The sequence below is a fragment of the Cricetulus griseus genome (genome assembly GCF_003668045.3).
Source record: "Cricetulus griseus strain 17A/GY chromosome 1 unlocalized genomic scaffold, alternate assembly CriGri-PICRH-1.0 chr1_0, whole genome shotgun sequence".
NCBI lineage: Eukaryota > Metazoa > Chordata > Mammalia > Rodentia > Cricetidae > Cricetulus > Cricetulus griseus.
In genome coordinates, this window is record NW_023276806.1 from 248,380,343 (window position 1) to 248,403,369 (window position 23,027).

The 23,027-nt window shown below is 58.8% G+C and overlaps 2 protein-coding genes across 13 annotated transcripts; one reads left to right on the plus strand and one right to left on the minus strand.

Moving 5' to 3' along the window:
• The first annotated feature begins 7,860 nt into the window (after window positions 1-7,860).
• Window positions 7,861-18,407, plus strand: Ssbp4 (single stranded DNA binding protein 4). 12 transcript variants are annotated; one of them, XM_027394720.2, is made up of 17 exons: window positions 7,861-8,320; window positions 8,442-8,847; window positions 13,475-13,547; window positions 13,676-13,737; window positions 13,820-13,904; window positions 15,526-15,612; window positions 16,097-16,156; window positions 16,234-16,303; window positions 16,429-16,499; window positions 16,579-16,649; window positions 16,984-16,990; window positions 17,078-17,132; window positions 17,213-17,283; window positions 17,368-17,446; window positions 17,700-17,728; window positions 17,803-18,025; window positions 18,151-18,407. In XM_027394720.2, exons 1-17 carry the CDS (start codon window positions 8,200-8,202, stop codon window positions 18,378-18,380), a joined length of 1,800 nt encoding a protein of 599 aa, XP_027250521.2. In that variant the 5' UTR covers window positions 7,861-8,199; the 3' UTR covers window positions 18,381-18,407. The 12 variants fall into 12 exon arrangements, with proteins under 12 accessions (XP_027250521.2, XP_035307898.1, XP_027250520.1 ...); XM_027394719.2 differs by lacking the exon at window positions 7,861-8,320 and adding an exon at window positions 16,822-16,867 and having other exon boundaries at window positions 16,955-16,990; XM_027394722.2 differs by lacking the exon at window positions 7,861-8,320 and adding an exon at window positions 16,822-16,867 and having other exon boundaries at window positions 16,955-16,990; window positions 17,803-17,910; window positions 18,151-18,180.
• Window positions 18,408-18,595: 188 nt separating this feature from the next.
• Isyna1 (inositol-3-phosphate synthase 1) lies at window positions 18,596-21,594 on the minus strand. The gene is made up of 11 exons (XM_027394724.2): window positions 21,436-21,594; window positions 21,211-21,339; window positions 20,961-21,122; window positions 20,646-20,778; window positions 20,364-20,557; window positions 20,039-20,188; window positions 19,746-19,961; window positions 19,474-19,638; window positions 19,278-19,391; window positions 18,970-19,187; window positions 18,596-18,890 (listed from the first exon to the last, which is right to left on the minus strand). Exons 2-11 carry the CDS (start codon window positions 21,328-21,330, stop codon window positions 18,686-18,688), a joined length of 1,677 nt encoding a protein of 558 aa, XP_027250525.1. The 5' UTR covers window positions 21,331-21,339; window positions 21,436-21,594; the 3' UTR covers window positions 18,596-18,685.
• Between the last annotated feature and the right edge of the window lie 1,433 nt (window positions 21,595-23,027).

The following is a 23,027-nucleotide window of genomic DNA, read 5'->3' on the forward strand; positions in this document are numbered from 1 at the left end:
TGGAGACCGGGCCTCTGCAGGCCTCAGGCTCTCACAGAGGAGGAGGGGCAGCTCTGCCCCACTTCTCTCTTGCTGGAAGCCAGTGACCTCACCCTGTGCGCCTCGTGCCCCCCCCCAACCCCGCAGCTTCCCCACCCGCTTCCTGACTTCTGCTTGGCTCTGCAAATATTCACTCAACAAACAATCACTACAAATGCCTCAGCCCTGCACAGGCACTAGGGGTTTTCTGGTCACAGGAAAGGACAGCTAGGCAGTGATACCCCCGTGGAGACAGGACAGGCCCAGAAAAAGGGACAGGGTCCTGCAAGGCATCCTAGAGGAGGCAGCATTAAAGTTGGGGCTTCAACATATGGCTAGGAGTTTGCTACAGTCCTGTGGCCTGAGGAGCAGCTGGCTAGGAGGAAGCCGAAAGAAGGAACTGGCAGTGAGGGCAGGGAGCAGAGGAGCTGGCCTGTCACAGGGCACAGGACCTGGTAGACAGGGGAGCCAGGCGGGCATGTGTGCCAGGGAACGGAGTGTGTCCAGGTGTGAGGACTGTGTGGCCTGGGTCTGTCAGTGGGACACTGACAGGAAGAGGAAGTGGTGAGGTACTGGAGTCGGCAACCAGCTCCTGTGGATTCTCCCCACTCAGCGGCAGGGGCAGGGGGACATGAAAAGCCCAGTGCTGCAGGGCGGGTGACAGGCTGGCCCAGGTCTGTAGGGAACGCTCAGCAGAGAGAGGCTGCTGCACCGTGTATTGGTGCCTGTCACACGATGCCCCATGAGGATGAATTCATGGCACTGAGTGACAGGTGTCAGACACAGTGACAAGAGCAAGCCCCACCCCAACCCCAGCAGCCTCAGATCTGCTGTGACCTTGGGGCTCTTCTTCTGCAAGTATCAAGGGCAGACGCCCAGCAAAGTGAGCGTGTGAAAGCTGCCATCTTCTTTATTGTTACTCCACTCACTTAATTTACTTGGGGGGTTTGTGCTGCAAGGGACACAGACCTCAGCGTGTGCAGGACTCTGCTCTCCCCTCCACCATGTCGTCTCTGCCTGTCAGGTGTGGTGGCACATGCCTTCTTGACAGCCCCAGTTTTGTTTCTGGGAGTCAGGGCCTCTCTGTGCAGCCCGCCCTGCTTTCTTCATTGGGCCCCTGTGTCCTGGGCTGACAGAGTGAGTCTGGTTGCACTGTCTTTTGTGTGTGTGCTGAGCACAATAAAAAGTAGATCAAGCCATGTGGTGGTACACGCCTTTAATCCCAGCCCTCGGGAGGCAGAGGCAGGCGGGTCTCTGTGAGTTTGAGGCCAGCCTGGTCTCCAGAGTGAGTTCCAGGACAGGCTCCAAAGCTACACAGAGAAACCCTGTCTCAAAAACAACAAACAAACAAACAAAAACCACAAAAACAAAAGAAGAAAAAAAGAAAGAAAAGGTAGATGGAGACAAGGAAGTGGGGTGCAGCTGATCCTCAGTTAGGAGACCAGGTGTGGTGCAAGCAGGGCCAGGCCACAAAAATCTCGTGTCACCACAGAGGTCACAGCTGTCCTCATCACCCTAGACCTTTAGGGTAGCCCAAAAACTACATATGCTCAGAGACATCCCAAAATATACAAATGGGGGCAGGGCGGGAGAAGTGAAGCAAGCTTGTTCCTAATTTGAACTAATAAAAAAAAATATCCAAATGCTCTCAGACAACCTTGAAAGCTTCAGAGATATTGGGAGACCTTCCAACCTCTCCAAATGCTAGTGACACACAGGCAAAAGACCCCTAGAGACAGTGACACAGATAAACATGGGGCCCTCAGCACCAAGGTCCCCCACAACTGAGCTCTGCTGTTCGACCTCCCCGTGAGCCACTGTGCGGCACCGGCCATGTCTGAATTGCTGTGCTGGGCATGCCCCCAGGACTCTAGCCTATGGGGTTAGTTGCCTCTGCTGCCTCTCCCTGCCAGGCTCTCTGACACCACAGATCTACACCACAGATCTGCCCACTCTTCCCACAGCCCTGCCTCTGGAGGTGCCCCAGGGCGCATACCCCAGGCCTCCTTCCTGTTGGCCATAGGGGCCATAAGGACTCTTTCAATGGGCACAGTCCATTCTTGTCCATGGCCAAGCAAAGACCTCAGTAAGTGACAGGTGATGTGGAAGGTAGCCAGGGACACCGAGAGCCAGGGGTCAGGTTGAGACTGGCAATCAAACTCTGGCTGGGTCCCATTGTGGGGCAGGCTCCCACTCTGTCCTGCAAACCCAGTTTGTGGTTCCCAGGGAGTTTAGAGGTAAAGGACTCTGAACTATGATTTTTATCTATTCAGCCAGTGTAGCTTAGATTGCCTCAGAACTGTCATCCTCCTGCCTCTGCCTCCCCCGTGTTCGGGGAGGAGCAGAACGGTGCAGCCACCCATGGTGGTATTTTGTACAGGGCAAGAGGGCCTCGTGTTCACGGATAAGCACTAGGGAAACCAGGACTGTGAGCAGCAGGGCTGTCTCTTCCTCTAGAAGAAGGGGTGCATACTTGTTTCCACTCAGAAAGCTGGGGATGGCGGTAGTCAATGTCCTGGGACCTGTGCTGTCTGTGCGGCAATCACTCTGGATTCCACAGACCTTTATGTTGATCTCAGTCATTCTCCCCCCACACTTTCCCCTGAGCACGCTGTTTTTGAGTCAACAGAAGGAATCCTACAGAAGAGGCTGTGCATACTTTGTAAAGAGTCTCAATGTAAACAAGGCTTAAGCTTTACTGTACTCACAAGCTCCAGTCGATCATCTTCAGGACACTTTACCCCAAACTGTGCTGTACTTCAATATAGCTACAGCCAACTGCCAGGGGTCAGACTCCAGAAGCAGGTTCCTGAGTCCTGTTGGACAGGGTTTCCTCTGCAGGTTCTGGCGACTGCAGAGACCCCACAGAATATATTAGCCACTTGTAGGAAAAATAGGCATGACCAAAGCCAGGGTGGCTAACGTAGTGCAGCCCCAAACTGCATTTCTACATGGGAGTCCATGGGGACCCCTGGTCCAGATGATTTTGCAAACAGCCTTGAACCACAAGAACATAGCCACACTCACGACTGCGGACCTAGGAGAGCAGGACCTTCTGTCTGGTCACTGCTGCCCACACCTGACAGTCCAGCCTGGGCTACACAGGAGATGGGGATCCCCCAGTGAGGGTGCAGCCCCTGCCTAGATCTTGGAGAGAGTAATAATATTATGTCCATTTCACAGATGGGGAAACATGTTGTGGAATATAATATTTGTTTAGCTATGTAAAGATGAGTTGCTGTTTCACCTTGCCTGCCTAAGGCACCTGATTGGTCTAATGAAAACCTAAATGGCCAATGGCTGGGCAGATGAGAGATAGGTGGGGCTGGTGGGCAGACAGAAAAGGGGGTTGTGGCCAGACAGGGAGGAGGCAGGAAAGCAGCATGAACAGTACGTAGATGAGGTAATGAGCCTCAGGGCAGAACATAGAGTAATAAAAATGGGTTAATCTAAGTAAAATTCTGACTAGAAACAAGCCTAAGCTAAGGCCGAGCATTCATAATTAGTAAGTCTCTGTGTCATGGTTGGGGTCTGGCAGTCCAAGAAAGCCTGCTGCAGAAACTGAGGCCCCAGGTTGCTTGACTGGCTTCTTAGCTTCTGTAAGTAGAGAGTCTGACAGCATCTGAGCGGACACAGTGATGCTGTCTGGATTCAAGGAGGACTGTTTGCATGCACCCCGAAGACTATTAAGTGTCCCTGCGCCTGGGAAGTAAGGCCTTTTGCTATGATTTACAGGCTTTCCTGGTCCTCAGCCTTTTCAAAAAGATTTTTAAAATTTATATGTATGAGAGTATGAGTGTGTGAGTGAGTGTGAGAGTGTTGGTGTGTGGGTGTGAGTTTGAGTGAGTGCATGGATGAGAGCGTGTGTTTGAGTGTGTGATTGTATGGGTGAGTGTGAGTGTGTGGGTGCATGAATGAGAGTTTGAGTGTGTGTGAGTGTGTGTTTGAGTGTGTAGATGCATAGTTAAGTGTGTGGGTGAGTATGTGAGTGTATGGGTGTGTGTGAGTGTATTTGTGTTGAGTGTATGTTTGAGTGTGAGTGTGTGAGTGAGTGTGTGAGTGTGTGGGAGAGCACGTAGGTACATAGTTAAGTGTGTGGGTGAGTGTGTGAGCACATGCTAAGTCCCAGGAAGTCCTGAAGAGTGATTCCAATCCCCTGGTGCCAGAGTACCTGGCCATTGAAAGCTATTGGAGGCTGGAAAGGGACCCTGGTTCCTCTCAAGATCAGTAACCCTTTCATGGCTGAATAGTTGCTCCAACCACTCATTGCTCATGAGCTTTTGGGTTAGTGGATTCTAGGGCCCTGTTTGTGCAATACAGAAGGATTTACCTGTCAGTCATACACAGAAGACAATGACTATCATAGCTTAGGATGGTTAGACTACAAACCTGCAGCATTCCAACTCTGCAATCACGGAGATTCTAACCAGTCACCAGAATGTGGGGTGTAGGTGTCCAATCCCCAACTTAACAGTTAACAGATGGTGAGTGTGTGGTGCTAGGGGTGGAATCCAGGGCCTGGTGCATGCTGGGCAAGCAATTTACTTAAGCCATGCCCTCAGCCCTAGATTTTGTGTTAAATTTCTAGAGAGAACTAACATTTATTGAGCATCTACTAGATGCAGCAAAATCTCCACCATTTGACTGGGGGTGAGGCAATGCTGGTAAAACAGCTAATTTTTGTTTTATGTGTATTGGTGCCTCCATCTTGGCCTTAAAAGCCAGATTAAAGACAAACTAGGTTCATTCCTGTTTATTATAGTTAAACCTGTTTCTCAAGGATCGGGCGATGCTCCACCTGTAACCTTCACTACAAATGGTTCTGCACTGCCTGTTCCAGGAATGGCAAACAGGTCTTTGTTTCAAAAAGTTGCTTTATAACCATCCTGCAATGCTCCCTTTGTTTCAAAAGTTTATATGACCAGTAACTACCTTGTTACCTTGTAACCACATCTTTGTTTCAGGAGGGACTGAACTTGTTCTGCTCCTGTAACCTGCCTGTTTGTCCCATCTAGAAACCCCGCACGCACGAGCTGTAAGAGCCCTGTCTTCCACACTTCCAGTGCTTGCCTCCTGAAACCCACCTTAGGAGAGGCAGCTGTTATAGTGGAAGCTTCATCCCAGCCTCTGACATCCAAAGAGTCTGGAATGTTATGGTGGACATTCCAAGTCCACCAAATAATGACCCCTCCCCCAGGGTATTTAAACTGCCACCCAGAAAACAGACTCGTGGTTTTCTGGTCTCTCCGGTCTCCTCTCTGGGGGGCTGGAAGGCCACCCGGGAACATTGTATCTATTAAACGCGGGCTTCTTCTAATTCTGTTTGATTCGGTCTGATTTGGATTGTTGCATCGGTGTGGAGGAATAAAAAGCACGCCCTGAGTAACTGCTTGCTTTACTTAATCTGGCCATGATATGATGATCTGGGTCAGTAGTCTTTCTTCTCCCACCTTTGGAGTTAATAACAGTTGTGAGCTGCCTTGTGGGTGCTGGGAATTGAACCTGGGTCCCCTGGAAGAGCAACCAATGCTCCTAACCACCGAATCATCTCTCTAGCCCCTAGAAAACAGTTAAGCCAGGTTGGTGGTGCTGGCCTGTGACCCCAGCCCTCGGCGGGTGAGGTGGGACATCATGCGTTCCAGAGACATACTCTCTCACTTTCGCATAAATGTGTAAAGGTCTATTTGGACGCTCACGTGGGCGCATGCGCCAGGCCAAACGTCCCTTTGGCGGCCGGCTTCTTTCTCTGCTGCCATCGCGTGGCCGCATGTGGAACCACAGCCCATGGCAATTTTGAGGGAGCAGGAGACCCGACAGCCTTGAGAAAATTCAGGGAGTTCACGTTAGAAGCGGTGCGCATTACCAACACACCCCCAAATGAGCATCCAGTGTCTGGTCCCTGCTGTGCACCCTCAGAACCAACTGCACCAACAACGCCTGCTGAAGACCCATGCCTGGGGCTGAGTGAGGATCCGAGGTCAGGTGGAACGGACCACGGGGCTCCGTGCCAGGATTGGTGTGGCTCAGAGGTCCTCGCGGGCAAGCGGAGGCGGCGCAGCAGAGCCCTGCCCGCTGGCCTGACCCAGCGGCTCGGAGAGGGCGGAGGCGCCGCCGGGCGCTTGGACAGGGCCACACTGCGGTGCACGGGGAGCTCAGGACACCCCATCCTCCCTTCACCCCCGGTGCAACCCAAGCTCGCCTTGTGCACCAGCTGCGGCCGCTCCCGGTGGTGTTTGGGTTTTAATTTTTGTGTTGCACTTAGAAAATTGCCCGTAATTACAGCTGCGGAGAGGAAACAGTCTCCGAGTACAGAGGCGCTCCAGCTGTGCCAGCTCCTACGCACAGCTGGGCGGGGCTGCCGAGTCCACGCGGTTCCGCTCGCCCGTGCTGTGGCCCCCGGAGTGGCGCCAGCTGTCACTTATAGTGACCAGCGAGGCGTTTGCGGGATCTAGGGGCAGCGCAGAGGAGGGAGCAGCAGCAGCCTGCAGTGCCGCTGTCCGCCACACGGGGGCGCGGCGGCTCTTCTGGTGGACCCGGCCGTCGCCGCCCATAGGTTCAAGGCAAGAAACAAGATTTATCCTCCTGGGTCTTTCTTCTGCGAGCCAGGATTGGAGGCCAGGCTCCAGTTTGCAGAGCCTGACCCGCTACCACACCCCAGAGAAACGGGAGCAGGCTTCAAACGCCTCCCGCCCGTCGCCGGGTCACGGTACTTGGGGAAATCGCCTTCTTTTATTTGACGTAAACTGGGCTGCAGAGATGGCTCAGCCGTTAAAGGCTAGGCTCACAACCAATACTATCTGACGTGTATTTTCTAATTGTGTCTGTGTGTGAGCACACGTGCCCTTGTGCGTGTGGAAGTCACAAGATTAGTCAGCATATTCCACCCTCTGGGGCTTGAACTCAGGTCACCCGGCTTGGTGGCCAGCGCCTTTACCGGCCGGCCTAAGGGAATAGCTTTGTGAGCCCAGCCTCTCAGGGTGGCTCTTGAAATAAATCTCACCCACTCCTGCATACGGCGGGCGTGCTCTCTGCCCTTACGGCTGCCCCTGACCCCCGCTCTGCTGCCTCCAGACCCCAGGGCCTTTGCAATGGCTGTGACCTTTGAGGACTCCCCCTCCGTCCTTCAGTGCCAACCCTCTCCCTCACATGGGTGAGCCCCTGGCTATGCCCAAACTGGGTGTGTGTGTCCCGAGCTCAGCTCCCTCGCCTCTCCGGGCTGTGTTTGGGAGCGCCTCGGTTGCCATGACGACGGTGCAGTCGCTCCCGCCCGCATAGCCTCCCCCAGCAGCCTGCAGGGCTGAGGGCGCCCCCGCCTCGCTCCTCCCTGCCCGCGTCCACCTCCACCCTCCTCCGGGAGCCTCGCCGACCTCTCCCTGCTCAGCTTGTGTCGCCAGTTTCCCGCGGTGGACTCTCTGCTCCAGGAGTCCGTAGCCAAGTGTCCCCACTGGGTCCCCAGAGCCCGGTAGACAGCAGGCGCTCAATAAATAGCTCCGGGGGTGGCTGAAGACACTTAATCAAAGATCTGTGGCTAATGGAGGGGAAACAGGGCACCCTGGGCAGCGCTGGACCGTGGGGCACAGATTGGAAGGTGCCGCATGCGGTGCATCCCGGGTGCACTGGCGCCTTCTCTCTGCCTCGCCAAGAGCAGAGGCTCCAAGGAGCTGCTGTCCTCGGTGGCTCAGGATCCCTGACAGCCTTTCAGGCACCAAGCAGTCGCCAGCCCGCGGCTGGGAGAGGAAACTGGGGGAGGGGGCGGCGGGCCCGGCAGGAAATGGGAAAGGCCGGCGTCCGCCCAGCTGAGCCCTGGGGGAGGAGGCGGGGCGCGCCCGGCCAGCCTTTCCTGCGCGCCTGGAACCTCCGCAGCTCGGCTTCGCGCTCGCCCGCCAGGGTGGGGGCAGGGAGGCCCGGGCAAGGGGATCTCCCTGCACCCAGGACACCACGCGGGACACAGGGCCGCGGTGACCTGCAGGCTGTCACACTGTTGCACACACACGTGCCACACGCAACCTGTGCCCACGACTTCAACACGCGAGGTTCGGGAGGCTGAAAACCTACTTGGAACAATCTTGGCCTGCCACCCCTCCAAAAAATAAAACAAAAAACAAAAAACTGTCGCTGCCCAAATGGGGACCCCTGCAAGGACAGCGAGCTCGCCTGCACGCCTCCTGACTCCCATGCGCCATGACCACACGTGCGCTCACGGGCCCGCGTGTTATGCATGTGCGTGTGCACGCAGGGAGGGGGAAGCACGCCCTCGGCCCAGAGAGTACGCCTGTCAGCCTGTCACCCGAGCACTCCAGAGGTAAAAGCAGAAGGATCACCAATTCAAGGATAGCCTTAGTTGGAGGGCACTGTTTTGTTTCGATCCACTTTGGAGACAGGGTCTCACTATGTATCTTTTTGTCTTGGAACTCGCTGTGTAGACCAGGCTGGCCTCGAACCCAGAGGTCCGCCTGTCTCTGCCTCGAATGAAGACAGAAAAACAAACATGTGCTTGGACGGGCTCAGCTGGTCCCATGCTGGCTTGCACAAAGCGCTGGGTTCCATCTACCCGGGTAAGTGGTGCACGCCTGTCATCTCAGCACCAGGGAGGCCGAGGCAGGACCACAAACTCAAGGGCATCCTCCCGTGCTCAGTGAGTTCGAGGTCAGCCCTGACTACGTTAAGTCCTCAAAGGAAAAGATGGGCCTCCTCACAGCGGGCCGCTGCACGTGGGCTCGCAGAACATCGTGGGCGCATGCACTTCGAGGCCAGGAGACCGCTGTATGTCTCGAGTCCCAGTCGAAGCCGAGATTCCCACAGCCCTGGGAGTCTCGCTCCGCAGCTGAGGTGAGCCTGGAACTCGCAGTCATCCTCCTGCCTCAGCTTCTCGATTTGCAGGCATGGCAGCGGCTAGAGAGTGTCCCCCGCGTGGGCATCTCTGCAGGAGGTACCGTAGCAGCGGCTAAGTGGAGCGCAGCCTGCTGGTGGGCAGTGCCGCCCCCGCGGGCTCTGCGCGTGCGTGCTCCTGGAGCGGGCCCCACCCGCGCTCCCGCCGTTGCCGCTTTAAGAGCAGCGGGAGCGCGCGGCGGCGGCGGCGGCGCGGCGGCGGCGGCGCGCTTCCCGGAACAGCCCGCGGAGGGCAGCGCGGCTGGAACCCACCCGCGGCCGCAGCTCCCGCGCGGACATGGCCGCGGGGCCCGGGGCGCGGGCGGCGATGGCCACGCGCGCCTGACGGTGCGGAGCATGTACGGCAAGGCGGGCAAGGGCTGCGCGCCCTCGGACGGCCAGGCGCGCGAGAAGTGAGTGCGCGGCGCGGGGGCCACGCGGGACCGGGGGCCGTGGGGTCACGCGGGACACACGAGGTTGCCCCGGAGGGGTTGTGGTGTTGCCGGAGGTCAGAACGGAGCGCGATTTCAGGGGGACACGCGAGGTCAAGGGGGCTCGTGGGGTCACGCGAGACCTCAAGGATGTGTGATTGTGGACATGGGAGACCTGAGGCTCAGTTTGGGTCACGGGGGACACAAAGGGCAGAAGATATTGGGTGCATTAGAGCCGGGGGCATGAGACTGTAGCGTGGGAGATCCAAGGGAACCTGGGGCCTCAGGACACTTGACGGACAGGAGATCAGGGGGTCATACAAGACCCCAGGGGATGCTGGGGTCATTCGGATGGGCTGTGGGGATCAGGTAACTATGTGTTCTAAGAAGTCTGTGGATGTGAGCCATCACAGGGCAGACGCACGGCATCCGAGGGGTGTGCGACCTCAGTGGTTCTGGGGTCACACAGACCTGACAGGTGTGAGCATTAGGGGCGGGGGTCTGGGGTTCAGGGAGAGCCGCAGGTTTTAAGATAGGAGTCCCATGCTTGCAAGCACAAAGCTGGAGATTTGAAACTGGACACGTGGGGTTCATTGTGGCTGCAGATTTGAGGAGGTTAAGGGACTCTGAGGCCATGTGAGGTGTTGGGGGGGGAGCCCGGCGGTCGTGAGATTTGCATGGGCGCGTGTGACCCGAGTTGAACTCCACTGTCACTTATGGGCAAAGGTGAGGACGGAAGGGCAGGAGGGAAGTCGCAGCCTCGGGCTGAGTGGTTCTGACCTCACTGTCCCGTGTTGGAGACACAGGACAAGTGGCCCAAGTGGACAAGCTAGCTTCCGGTGAGCACCCACCGGAGCTGGCCTTCCTTCCCCGGGTGCCATGCAGGGGAGTGGGTGAAGACTGGAACATTTGAAGTGTTCTGGGGGCCCAGCACTCACATTTGAGGCATTGTGAGTCCTGCGTGGGAACTGGCTGGCCCCCTACAGCTGAGCTGTCCAGCACAGCCTTGGTATGAGACAGATCACCCTGCATAGAGAAGTCGGGGTCGCTGGGGAGGCCATAGAAGGCTGGCCCCTCAGGCCTTCCTTGTGTTGTCAGGCCTCATTTGTGGTCAATAAACTCAGTGTCCTGGCATTGGTCCCCTGGTGAGTCCCCAGCCTGAGGAATAGGAAGTAGCTCACATAGAGTCCTGTGCTAAGTTGGGGCAGCGGTGGGGGGGGGGGGTCTGACATCCTGGGACCTGAGTGAGAAGACACGCTTATCCCACAGAGCACCTGGGACCACAAGAACCTCAAGGTAGGCTAGAAGGGAGGCTCTCTGTGTGCAAAGGCCCTGTGTAGGATTAGGAGGGGAGCTGCGGCTGGGAGAAGGAAGCCCTGATGTTGAGTGTGGACCGTAGAGGCTGTGTTTTTGAAAGTGCATACTGCAGCCTGAGACAGGAGGCTCTCCCATCCAAGTCCAGCTACTTAGCAAAGCCTTCTGAAAAAACAGTGCATCTGGACTGCGGGGCTCACAGAGGACAGGAAGGAGGTCAACCATGCTTTGGACCACTGAAGCCAAAGCTGAGGAGCAGTGGTGGGCAGGAGGCCTGCATGGGAGCCTGTCCTGGTAGAGGAGACCCTGTGAACCAGGCCTCTTCTCAGCACGCGGCTGGTGTAGGGTCCTCTGTCTTCCCTGTGGGGTCCTCACAGAGAGGGTAGGCAGGTGGTCCTGCCTCCATTCCCTCACTGCACTGTGGTCAGCTGGCCTTGCTGGGTTCCATCTTGTGTCTCAATTACTGGATGGTCTGCCCCGCCCTGATTTTTCTCTTCTGAGAAGTGGGGTGAGTGTTCACTCCAGCTCTACCCTGAACTCACCTATTTCTGGGCTCCATTTGCAGGCCTGCTTGTACCTTGTCCTTGGGCAGCCAGCTCCAGGGTGGCAGGGTATCAGCACATGCTCGGTGGAGTGGAAACCCTGCATGTGTTGAGGATAAGTCTGGGGTCAGAGTGGACCTTGTGTAAGTCGGGAGTGTGAGAGCAGCAGCCAGAGACACTCGTTCATCTGGTGCTGCCCAGCAGTTGAGGTGGCTTCTCTGAGCAGCCTTCAGGGTGGCACAGGACAGCCACCTTCCCTGTGACACAGGTGACAAGATGCTGTTTAAGGTCCACAGCTAGGGAGGAAGGCCTGTGGGTGACAGGGTCATTAGAAGACCTTGGCAGGACCTGGGGACAGGTTAAATGATACCTAGAGTTTGACTGTTGGCTCCCAGCAGCCTGTCTGGTGCTGGTAGGGTGGCCTTTACAGCAACTCCCCATGATTGGGTGTTTTGGGCACTGGGCGCCAGCTAACACGAACTGTCCACACTCCACAGACACTGAGCTCTTCTAGCAGGAAGGGTGCTGAGCTTCTCCTGGCTTGTCACAGTCCCTCTGTCTGCTTACTTTCTGCTACAGGGGAATTGGGGGATCTGAGGAGCTGGGCTGACCCAGGACAGTAAGCCAGTGGGTAGGGGTCTTATCAGAGACAATAGGGTGAGTGGGGCATAGGACAGAGTTGGGTATGGCAGGAACACGTTCGACTATTGACACGAGTCAGGAGGCATAGCCTAGGCAAAGGCCCTGGGCTAGCCTAGGGAGGACCTGGAGTTCCTACAGTACAGGGCCTGGAGCAAGCAGCCGCCAGGGAAGAGTGCAGATCTGAGACATGGATGCAGAGGAGACAGTTGAGCATATTTGAGACCTGGCCTTGCTATGTCCCTCTGGCTGCCTGTCTTGACCTCCCTAGTGGCTGGCTCCATGGGTCTCCCTATGGTGCTAGCCTTGTGAGGGATGCTGGTGACAGACCCTGCGTGATCACTGTGTGACACACAGTCCCTGAGGCCGCCTTTGGATGTGCAGGAGCTTCAAAGGAGCAGGTGGCTGGGGGTGGGGGGGAGCTGTGCAGGGATGAAAATACCAGGATGAGGGGAGAGGAAGGCAGGAGGGTCTGAGGGCTCCAGAAGGGTCAGACCACTGATGGACAGGCTGTGGGAGAATAATGACATAGGAGTTAAGGAGTGCATCTGAGCGTCACCGAGCTGTCTGCTCAGCCCTCGTCCCTGTCAAGCGCCAGCTCTGACCACAGAGTGGTGGTGGGCTCTGGGGACTTCTTGGCTATCAAAGGGGGACAGGGTTGGGATGCCAGCGCACCCCGATCCTGGCACGGATCTCTCATCTGCCAGCTCAATCCTTCGTGGTCCACTTGCATGTCTGAGAGGACATGTATCCTAGGAGATGGTTGTTATCTGCATAAAGAGGACAAACCAACGGACAGATGATTGGACAGAGGGATGGAGGAATGGATGAATGACTGGGTAGGCAGGCAGGCATATGGACAGATAGGCAGATGGATAGAGGATGAAGACTATTAGGCTGAAGGGTAGAGCCTAACGGGGCTATGGGCTGGGGGTGCAAGGTCCCGAGTGTGCCCTGGGGAAGAAGTGAGATGTGGGAAGGCACACTGGGGTGTGCGGGTGGAGAGAAGGCAGAGGGAAGCAGGGCCTGAGTCAAAGGTAGATTATTTTAGGATGAGGGCCTCAGCCAGGGAGGGTGGGGCAAGGATGGCTTTGTGAGGCCCCTGGAGCTTGCCACCCATCCCTTTATTCTCATGTCCCTGTGGGGACTGGTGGGGCAGTGGGGACACCCAGAGGACCATACATGTGTGAGCTGGAAGGACCAGTGCCCAGCAAGTGGAAGGAGGGCTGGGTGGGATGGGCTCGACCGCTATGGCGGGGATGTGGCCCTGCCTTCCATCAGTCATGAGTCTGCCTGCCCACATCCCAAGGTACAAGAGGCAAGCACAGCTCTCATCTTGGGCCAGAGCAGAGGCACCATTACTGTCTCCTTGAGTACAGGAAATAAAGGTTATGGTTACCACTGGATACTAAGGATGAAGATGGGGCCCTTGGGAGGGGCCTTTAGCTGGAGTCTTGATGAATGCATAGGAGTTGGCTGCCAATGAGTTGAAGAAGCTGTTCTCTGTGATTGGTGGAACTGGGGATCTAGTGTGGGCAGTGAACCAAGCCTTGTGGGTTAGATGAAGGATCGACTAGGGGACCTGCTCGTGGCCTGGTGTTGGGCTGGGCCCATGGGCATGCCTCTGCTGAACAGCCTGAACCGTTTACCACCTGCCTGCAGGCTCGCCCTGTATGTGTATGAGTACCTGCTGCACGTGGGGGCACAGAAGTCGGCACAGACCTTCCTGTCTGAGGTGAGTGAGCATCTGTCTCCTCCACCAGGGCGCCCCAGACTGTCCTGAATCGTCAGGCTTGTCTTGTCCCTGGCAGGGTTGGCGGATCCCTCCTGGGTACCTGCCCTCACTAACCCTCTTCCCCATAGATCCGCTGGGAGAAGAACATCACGCTGGGCGAACCCCCTGGCTTCCTGCACTCCTGGTGGTGGTATGTGCCCGTGTGAGAGCAGACAGGGAAGCGGGAACTTGGGGGGTCTGTGGGATCACCTTGTTCCCTCTGCTGCCCACAGTGTCTTCTGGGACCTTTACTGCGCAGCACCGGACCGCAGAGAGGCTTGTGAACACACCAGTGAGGCCAAAGTCTTCCAGGACTATGTGAGTCTCCAAGGTTCTGGAATCTGGGGCACTTCTTTTGTTTTTGTTTGTTTTCAGACAGTGTTTCTCTGTGTAGCCCTGGCTGTCCTGGAACTCACTCTGTAGACCAGGGTGGCCTTGAACTCACAGAGATCCACCTGCCCCTGCCTCCCGAGTGCTGGGATTAAAGGTGGGTGCCACCACACCTCTCCTTATTGTTTTTAAAAAGTACTTCTTATTTTATGCGTATGAGTGTTTTGCCTGCAAGTCTGTCTGTGCACCATGTGTGTGTGTGTGGTGCCTGTGGAGGCCTGAAGAGGGCCTCAGGTCCCTTGGAACTGGAGTTACAGATGATTGTGAGCTGCCACGTGGGTGCTGGGAACTGAACCTGGGGCTTCTGTGAGAGCAGCCAGTCTCCTAACTGCTGAGCTGCCTCTTCAGCCTCCTTGAATTTTTTGTTTTGTTTCATATAGGATCTCACTAAGTAGTTCTGTTATCCTGGAACTCCGATGTAGCCTAGGCTGGTTTTGAACTGACAGACATCCCTCTGCCTCCGCCTCTAGAGTGTTAGGGGTAAAGGCCAACTCCCTGGCCTCGGTTTCCCTTTGGCACAGTAGGCGGTACCCGCCTCCGCCCCGCAGTTCCTTGGCGCCGGTTGCTATGGCAGCGTGGGCGTCGAAGGGCGGGGCCAGAGCAGACTGGTCCTAGGCGCCCCACGGCTGCGGCCCCGACCTTGGCGTCTCCTGGAAACGCTAGTGAGCCCCAGCCTGTCGTCATGGTAACGCCGGTAGCGACGGCGGCGCTGATGCCGCTATGGGATGATTGACTGGGGCGGGAAGGGGGGGCTTCCTTCTCAGGCTGCCCTCCTGCAGTGCCCAGCTGGTCTGCACGGAGGGATTGGGAACAGGCCAGGCGTGGGGGGCTTTGACCATGACAACCCCTAAATCACCGGGATTACAATGATTTTGGGGGTTCCTTGCAAGTGCCCTTTCGCTGTGGGCTACTATCATTTATTCCTCGGAGCCAGACCAGAGTGCTTGCAGCAACCTCTGGGCAGCAGGAACAGGTCACGAGGGACCTGGGTCTGAGCTATGGAGGGACTGTCCCCATTCTAGAGATCATGCCAGAAGCCTGCCTGTACTAGCCAGCACAAGCCCCAGGGACACGTCCTCCATCTGGGAAGGCAGTAAGAGGAGAGGGTCACCAGAAAGGGCCACCCTGAGTTCAGCCCTCCCAGACTTTGGCTCTCACTTTCTGCCCTTTGGTCGCCAGAGTGCGAGCAGGCAGAGGAAGGGGCCTGTCAAGCCTGGCCCTTGTCTGTCTCAGGAGAGTTGGGGTCTGACCCTACCCAGAGCGGTGGGTGTGCGTCTACAGTGCAGGACCAGGAAGGAAGGAGCCCTAGGGACTGGCTGCATACATTGGGGGTGGGTCAGTGGAACACAGGCCAGATGAGATGAGGGGGAGCCACACAAGTCTGGGGGTGTGGCTACTCCACTTCTCCTTTCTCTGGTCCTAATTGACATCCCAGCTTAACCACATGACAGCTGTCCCCAGGCTGTTTGCACAGATGAGGGTAAATCCTGTTCAGACAGTCACCTGTTGTGGCTCTCACCACATCCTCTGGTGTTTCATATCCTTGCAGAGTACGGCAGCCCCCAACCCTGTGATGGGCGCCATGGCCCCTAATGATGCAATGGGGGCAGGTCCTGTGGCCCCAGGCTTCTTTCAGGTATGGCTGCCTGGGGCCTCCTTTGTCCCTACAGTTGAGGCAGGGGTAAGCTGCAGGCTAGGATTCAGTGGAAGGGCTGTTGCCACAGTGGGTGTGAACACGTGTGCACCTTGTCACGGCTAGTGACAGGCATGGGTGTGTGCCCTGGGTACTGGTGGCTGCTGGTCCCACAGTCCTGCAGGCTGCCACCATCCCCTCAGGCTTCAGAAGTTTCCCCACTCACCCTCGAGATGTGTAGCTGTTCCCCAGAGCCACAATGGTGAACCCCACAGCTGGGTAGGGGCCCTCACATTCTGGTACCTTGTACTGCTCCTTCTTGCAACTGTGCCAGCTGGCTGTGGTCTGCAATCTGGCTTTGAGGCAGGGAACTAACTAGCAAAGTTGGAGACCCCAGCCTCCACCCTGCCCTCAGGCTTAGTAAGAACAGGGATTCTTTAGGGAAAGTTTAAAATGGAGATTACTGACTCCCACCCCCCTCTTCCAGCCCTTCATGTCACCACGGTTCCCAGGGGGTGCCCGGCCCACCCTAAGGATGCCAGGCCAGGTGAGAGAGGGCAGGGGGGCGGGAGAAGCTGGGGAGGGGGTGTCTCCTCTCCAACTCAGTACTGTGCCCCCCCACAGCCTCCTGTGGGCCTCCCTGGCTCACAGCCCCTCATCCCTAGTGCCATGGACCCCTCCCCACGCGCACAGGGTGAGTAACAGACACTCCAGTTGCTGTACCATGGGACCCATCCCTTCTTGAAGCCCCCATTTGAATGTGGTGACCATGCCAGGGAATGCCCAAGCCTGAGCCCTTTTCCTTATGTCTCTGCCCAGGGCACCCCAGCCTGGGAGGCCCGATGCAGAGGGTGACACCTCCGAGGGGCATGGCCAGTGTTGGGCCCCAGGTAAGGGATGGCCCAACCCATTGTGGGACAGATAAGGCCACACCCTAGATTCTTTCTGACTAACCCTTTGCTTCAACAGGGCTATGGAGCTGGCATGCGGCCCCCACCCAATTCTCTTGCTACCACCCAGGTCCTGCCATCCATGAACATGTAAGGCCTTAGGGTACCCTCAGGCAGGCCATGTATTCAGGGACAACTTGGGCATCGTTTATTCCACTGTCTGGAGGGGAAACTGAGGCCAAAAGTGTCACTTAGCCCTAGGGAATGACGGGTTGCTGGGTCCTGGGCACCTGGGCTGCTGCAGCGCCCCCATCTCTTCCAGGGGTCCGGGGGTGCGTGGCCCGTGGGCCAGTCCCAGCGGTAACTCGGTGAGTGGCAGGCAGGGTGAGCTGGGGAAGGAGGGCTCGGGTTAGCTGCCTGCCACTGAGGCTCATGGTTGTCCCTGCCTGTTCCAGATCCCCTATGCTTCCTCGTCTCCTGGCAGCTACACGGTGAGTCCCTAAAGGTGTGCGGTGGGACCCGCAGGGTGCAGGCCAGACAGGCCATGTCTCACAGTCCCCATGTATGTCTCCGTGTAGGGACCCGCAGGAGGAGGCGGCGCCCCCGGAACACCCATCATGCCCAGTCCTGGAGGTAAGGGGCATGCGTGTTGGGGTGGGCCTGGGTCCCCATTCCACGCACCCACCCACGCGTCCCCTGCTGTTCCCCGCCAGACTCCACCAACTCCAGCGAGAACATGTATACCATCATGAACCCCATCGGGCCGGGCGCTGGCAGGGCTAACGTGAGTGGGGGCCGGTGCGCCTCACCTGACGGGGACCCCGCGGGGGGCGGACGGCCCGAGCCCCACGCTGCCCTGTGCCCGCAGTTCCCGCTCGGCCCCGGCCCGGAGGGCCCCCTGGGCTCCATGAGCGCGATGGAGACGCACCACGTGAACGGATCCCTGGGTGAGTGGCCGGGCGCCATCTAGCGGCCTCGCCGGCAGGCACCGGCACCCCCGAGCACCGGGACAAGAGGGTCTCTGGTCGTCCCTGACCTCCACGCCACGGGAGGGCGGCTCAGAGCAACCCTGTTCCCAAGTCTTGGGTGGCCTCTGGGCGCAGCGCCTGCACCCTGCGTCGCCTCCAGACTACGGAGCCCCGGGGCCCCCCATCCCGGGCTCCCTCCCTGTCAGCGCCTGAGCCTCTTGTCTGCCCGCAGGCTCGGGCGACATGGACGGGCTGCCGAAGGTGAGGTCGTGCGCGCTGGGGGTGGGCAGGGGGCCGGGGCCGGGGCCCCGCGTGCTGACCGGCGCCGCCCCCAGAGCTCCCCCGGCGCCGTGGGCGGCCTGAGCAACGCCCCGGGGACCCCGCGCGACGATGGCGAGATGGCGGCCGCCGGGACCTTCCTGCATTCGTTCCCGAGCGAAAGCGTAAGCGCCTGCGTCGACTCCCCACCCGCGGCCGCGGCGGGCCGGAGGGGCCTGGCGGGCAGACCCCGCCGGGGCGGCGCGGGGCCAGAGCAAGACCGTGACCGCGGCGGGCCAGGTGGGGGGGCGGCCGCGGCATCTTCCCCTCCTCCCCCCTCCCCGGGTTCCCCCTGTCCCCGGGAGGGCGGGCCCCAGCCTCGGCCGGAGCTGAGCCGCGCCCCGCGCGCTGCCCTGTCTCCGCAGTACTCCCCTGGCATGACCATGAGCGTGTGATAGCCCTGGCCTGCACCCAGTGTCCTGCTGGCAAGGTCTCGGGTCGCGCCCCTGCCACCCGGACTCCTGGCCAGCCCGGCCTAGATGGCTGGCAGGGACCCCACGAAGGACTTCATTTTTCTACACACACCACACAACACAACACACAACACACACACACCTCAGAGAAGTGTGGGCTTGGGGGAGGGTACTGCCAATAAACACCATTCGGTTTTGTCTTTTTGGTACCGCTGATGTCCCTCATTTGACTAGCAGCTGCGGCCTCCATCTCTGCCGGGATGAGGTGAGCAGGTGAAGGACCAGGCTGGTGGTAGAGGCCTTTAAACCCCAGCACTTGGACAGAGTTTGGTCTACATACCAAATTCCTGGCTAGCCAGTGCTACACACCGGAGACCTTGTAAAGTCACAAGAAGGCTTGCCTGGTGGGAACTCTTTAATTCGTTGGCAAGGTCTTGGGGACAATGATAAGAAAAGAGAAGGGCTGGGGGTAAAAGGGTCATTTGATTTAAGCAGTGGACACCTCTGGTGTCGGTGCCTGTGTGTGACCGTTGGCATCGCCGGTACAGCCATTGGTGGCAGCAGGTGTGGACTCTCTCTTATGCTGCAGTGGGCTGATGGTTGCCATTTCTCCTTGCTTGATGCCCAGGCCTGGGCGCTCCATCTTGTGTTCTAAGAGCATGTGGTTCTGTGGCGGGAGCCCCACACAGGCCCTGTGGAGACAGTGTGAGCTCAGCAGGTCACCCCAGGACTGTCCTGCCAGCCCTGTGTCCCACCCTCCACCGTGCGTACCTGAGAATGTTCTCGATACAGCTGCGCTGGCGGAAGAGTGCATTCACCACTGGGCTCCCAGGGGGCACCAGCGGTGCCTTAAAGAGGAAGCTGAGCAGCGACAGCACTGGGTGGAAGCCCTGAGGCTCAGGGTCCGAGTCGGTGCAGAAGTTCACACGCTGACAGAGCTCAGTGAGCAGTACTAGGTCCAGCATAATGGGTGCTGCCAGGAGCGAGTCCTGGGTGGGGGTTGGTGGGAGTAGTGACAAAGGCCTGGTGAATCAACACCTACCCTGCCCACCACACCTGGCCCCGCCAGCCCTCTGTACCTCACAGGTGTTATGGAGCACCAGGGTGTTGGTCCCACCCAGCATCAGCTCTGAGGTATACTCATCCAGGGCACGTTTGCTGTCGCCCACGTAGGGCACGTATTTGATCACCACCTGTGGAGATGCATCAGGTCACACGGCCCCACCATAGGGCGCCAAGGCCCCTGCCCGCCTGCCAGCCCACAGCCCCACGCACACAGTGATCTGGCGCCTCTCCGGGTGCGTAGAGTATATGGTTGCTCTGCACCATGTCATCCACTACGCTGCTCTTCGTCACCTCCTTGGAGCGGAACTGCAGTGGTGCAGACAGGTTCTGCCCATCGTTGTTGCCCAAGTGGTTATAGCTCACGATGGACATGGTCTGTGTGGTCAGAGACAGGTGAACTCAGGTGTGACCAGCTCCGCAGTACCATCACCAACCCACGGTCCTGGCTGCCTTCCTTTGGCACCTCATGAAGCCCCAGGTACCTTGAGGCCAGAGCTGATGAGGAAGTCCACCAGAACAGACTTGACCTTCGTCTGACCGGACTTGAAATCGTCCCCGCCCACGAACACATGGCGCTGGGAAGCCAGCTCCAGGGCACCCGGCACCAGTGTGTTCTGTGGGGATCCATTGAGGAAGGCGCAGCCCTCCAGGATGCTGGCCACAGCAAAAAGCGTGGATGGTGACACCTCTTGGCCAAGCTGAGGGCAGAGAGGCAGTGAGACAAGGCTTCCTCTGTACCAGCCTTGTCCCCAAGGAATCTTGGGCGTGTGCCCACCTGGATAGTACGAAGCAAGTTTTCGGCTGTGTCATTTCGACCTGGGACCACATCGCAGAAGCGCTCTGTGTTGGCGGTCCACAGCACAATGACCTTGTCCAATCCTGCGCTGGATCGAAAGTCTCGAATGTCCTTTCGGATCTGCTCCAACTGGGAAAAGATACAGAGTAGATGGAAGTTGTCCAAGCCCTCCAGGGGTTTGGGCCACTCATTACCTAGGGGCGGGGGTGGGGTGGGGGGGTAATTGGGTATGTAGCCAAAGGGAAGGACCACGTGGCCAGTTAGCAGGTGGCAGTGAGCTGGGGAAGCCAGTCGAGGCCCCCACCTGTTGCGCGCGTGTGCCAGGGATGAGGTTGTCTGCTCGTGCTGTTTGGTTGGCAGCGATGAACTCGGGAATGTAGACCGAGGGCCGCGGGCGCAGGCTCTCCATGTGGGGCCACAGCTGCTCTTGCAAGCCACAGTCCAGGACCTGTGCGCGCCTCATCGCCTCGGCCAGATTCAGTGACGAGATATCCCAGCCTAGGTTGTGGGGACCCTCACACTGAACCCATCCTGGACCCTGGGCCTTCCCACACATACCCGCATCCCGCCCCGAGGCTCAGCCCACCGTCAAACACCAGGTCGTTGGGGGACACCATGGGTAGCAGCGCGCTGAAAGGCACGAACACCTCCCGGCCGTTCCCATCCAGACCCAAGTTCACGGTGCCCGCCTGGGTCAACGAGCCGTAATAGTTTGCCTCCTGGGGGGGGGAAGAGGAGCAGGGTATAGAGAGGGAGGGGCTGCACACCGACCCGCAAGCCCCCGTGGCCACGCCCCATCTCAGCTCACGCCGAGGGCGGGGATGACGTCACCCACACCTCACCCTGCTGCGCCTCGCCCCCTCGGGGTCCTCCCACCCTCTCCGCGCCGCGGGGCCCCCACCTTGCGACCCGTGCGCGTGGGCCAGGTCAGGCGCAGCCGGTTGGCCAGCACGGCCGCGGTGAGCGTGGAGCCGTTGTTCCCGCCCCAGCCGACAAGCATAACCCCGAGTCGGGGCACCTGCCGGGCGGTGCGGAAGGTGAACCGAGTAGCCGTGGGCTGCACCTAAGGACGGGTGGGGAGTGAGTCTCGGGACCTCGGGCTCTCGGTGGCCGCCGCCCCGCCGCCCCCGCCGCCCCCGCCCGGCGCGCACCCGCAACACGCCGCCCTCGCGGCTGACGCGCGTCGTCCGGTACTCATAGCGAGCCTCGATGGCCTCGGCACTGTAGACTACGTCCGGGCTGTCCACCAGGATCTCGACGGCGGGCTCCATCGCGGCGAGCTGCGGGGCAGAGCCGGTGAGCGTGGGCCCTTCGCCCGGGAGGCCGCCCTCCGCCCCGGGAAAGGACGGGACGGGACGGGACGGGACCGCACTCACCGGATCCTGCTACGGAGGCGGACAGCGCGGGTCTCCAGAGCGCGCGAACGCCGGAGAAAAGCGATGAGGCCACGCCCCGGCCACGCCCCCCGCCGGGCGTGGCGAGCGGCCCGGGGTTCGAGGTGCTCGGGACCCAGGTGGCCGGAAGCAGCTTTAGGCGCGAGCGCTGTGCGTATTGGCTCGCTGTGCACCCACGTTGTACCGGGACCACACGGCAGCCAATGAGCGACGGCCACCGTCAGGGAGGCGGAGCCTGGCTCGGTGCAGGGCCTTTAGGGGTCTCGCATCCGCACGCTTGTCTGTCCGGCCCTCTCCCAACCCCCAGCCCTGAGTACAGGCGCAGGCCAGGCCAAGGGGAGGGGACAGGATGGCCAGGCCAGCGCGGCGCGGCCTCCCCCTGGGCAGGCAGAGATAAGAAACGTGGGAACCCGGCAGGCAGGCGGGGGAGGCACCCCCAGAACTTTCCAAAACAAGCGGCCTCCTCCTAGCGGAAACTTTCCACTGCTGGAGCTGCGCCAAAATTTAGATGGATGGACCGTCCGCGCTGTCTGAAGGAAAGGGAGAAGGGCTGCACTTTGTAGCATCAGGGTTTTTTCTCGTTTCTGATGAGCTGAATGAGTCCCAATATGAAGGAACAGAAAGGAGACGGAGCACGTCCCGGTGAAGAGTCCCAGGCAGGATTCCCTGAGGGGGCTGTTGGAGGAGATGGTTGAAAGCTCCGGGGAGGGGCTCAGATGCAAGTAGGGCTGACCTGTGGGCAGAGGGTGCAGATGGCCCTAAAAGAGGCCTTTTCCTGTCCTCTTGGGGTGTACTTCAACAGAAACGGCAGATGATTTACTCAGCCTGGTTTAGATAATTCTGCCAGTCAGCCAACCTGTCATCCCGCATGTGGGAGGCTGAGGCAGTCAGCAAGGCTGAGTAGAGAGGACTCGCCGAGAGTCCCTTCTGGCCTGGACATCCTTGGGGGGGGGGGGGCGGCGCTGTGGCCAGGGACTGGCCCCGGGCTCCAGGGATGGCGATGGAAGATCATGGCCAGGCTGTTCTCAGGTGGTGGGTACACAGCGGCCCGCAGGGCGCCTGGCTCTCCTTCCACCCCCTCAGCCGCCTCAGAAGTCCTGCCAAGGCCTGGAGGCTGACTGACCCTGGCCCTTCCCTTGTGGGCCGTCTTTGGCTTTTCCCTTTGAAAACAAAGGTACCCACAGACTCTACCCTGGCGCAAACCCAGCCTCTGCTGTCTGCTTAGAGCGGGCCCTGATGGTGGTGTGCCCACTGCTCAGCTCCATGGACTCAGTGAGTGCAGACTGGCAGCTTAAGACACACATCACCTCCTGCTGTGTTTTGTTTTTTAAAAAAAAAAAACGCTCCATCCTTCTGAGCTGCTGGTCCCCTCTTCTCACCTGGCCCCACACCCGCGGGCCTTGGTGCTGCAGGAGAGCCCACCCTGTCTGTGCCGGGCATGGAGGTGCCCACTTCTACAGTAGCTCCCCACCACCCCAGCCTGCGTGGCTGGCCTCACCACAAGGGCTCTGGGCCAGGTTCTCACTTAGGGCCACCCCACACCCAGAAGTGACATACACAATGCACAGCGGGGG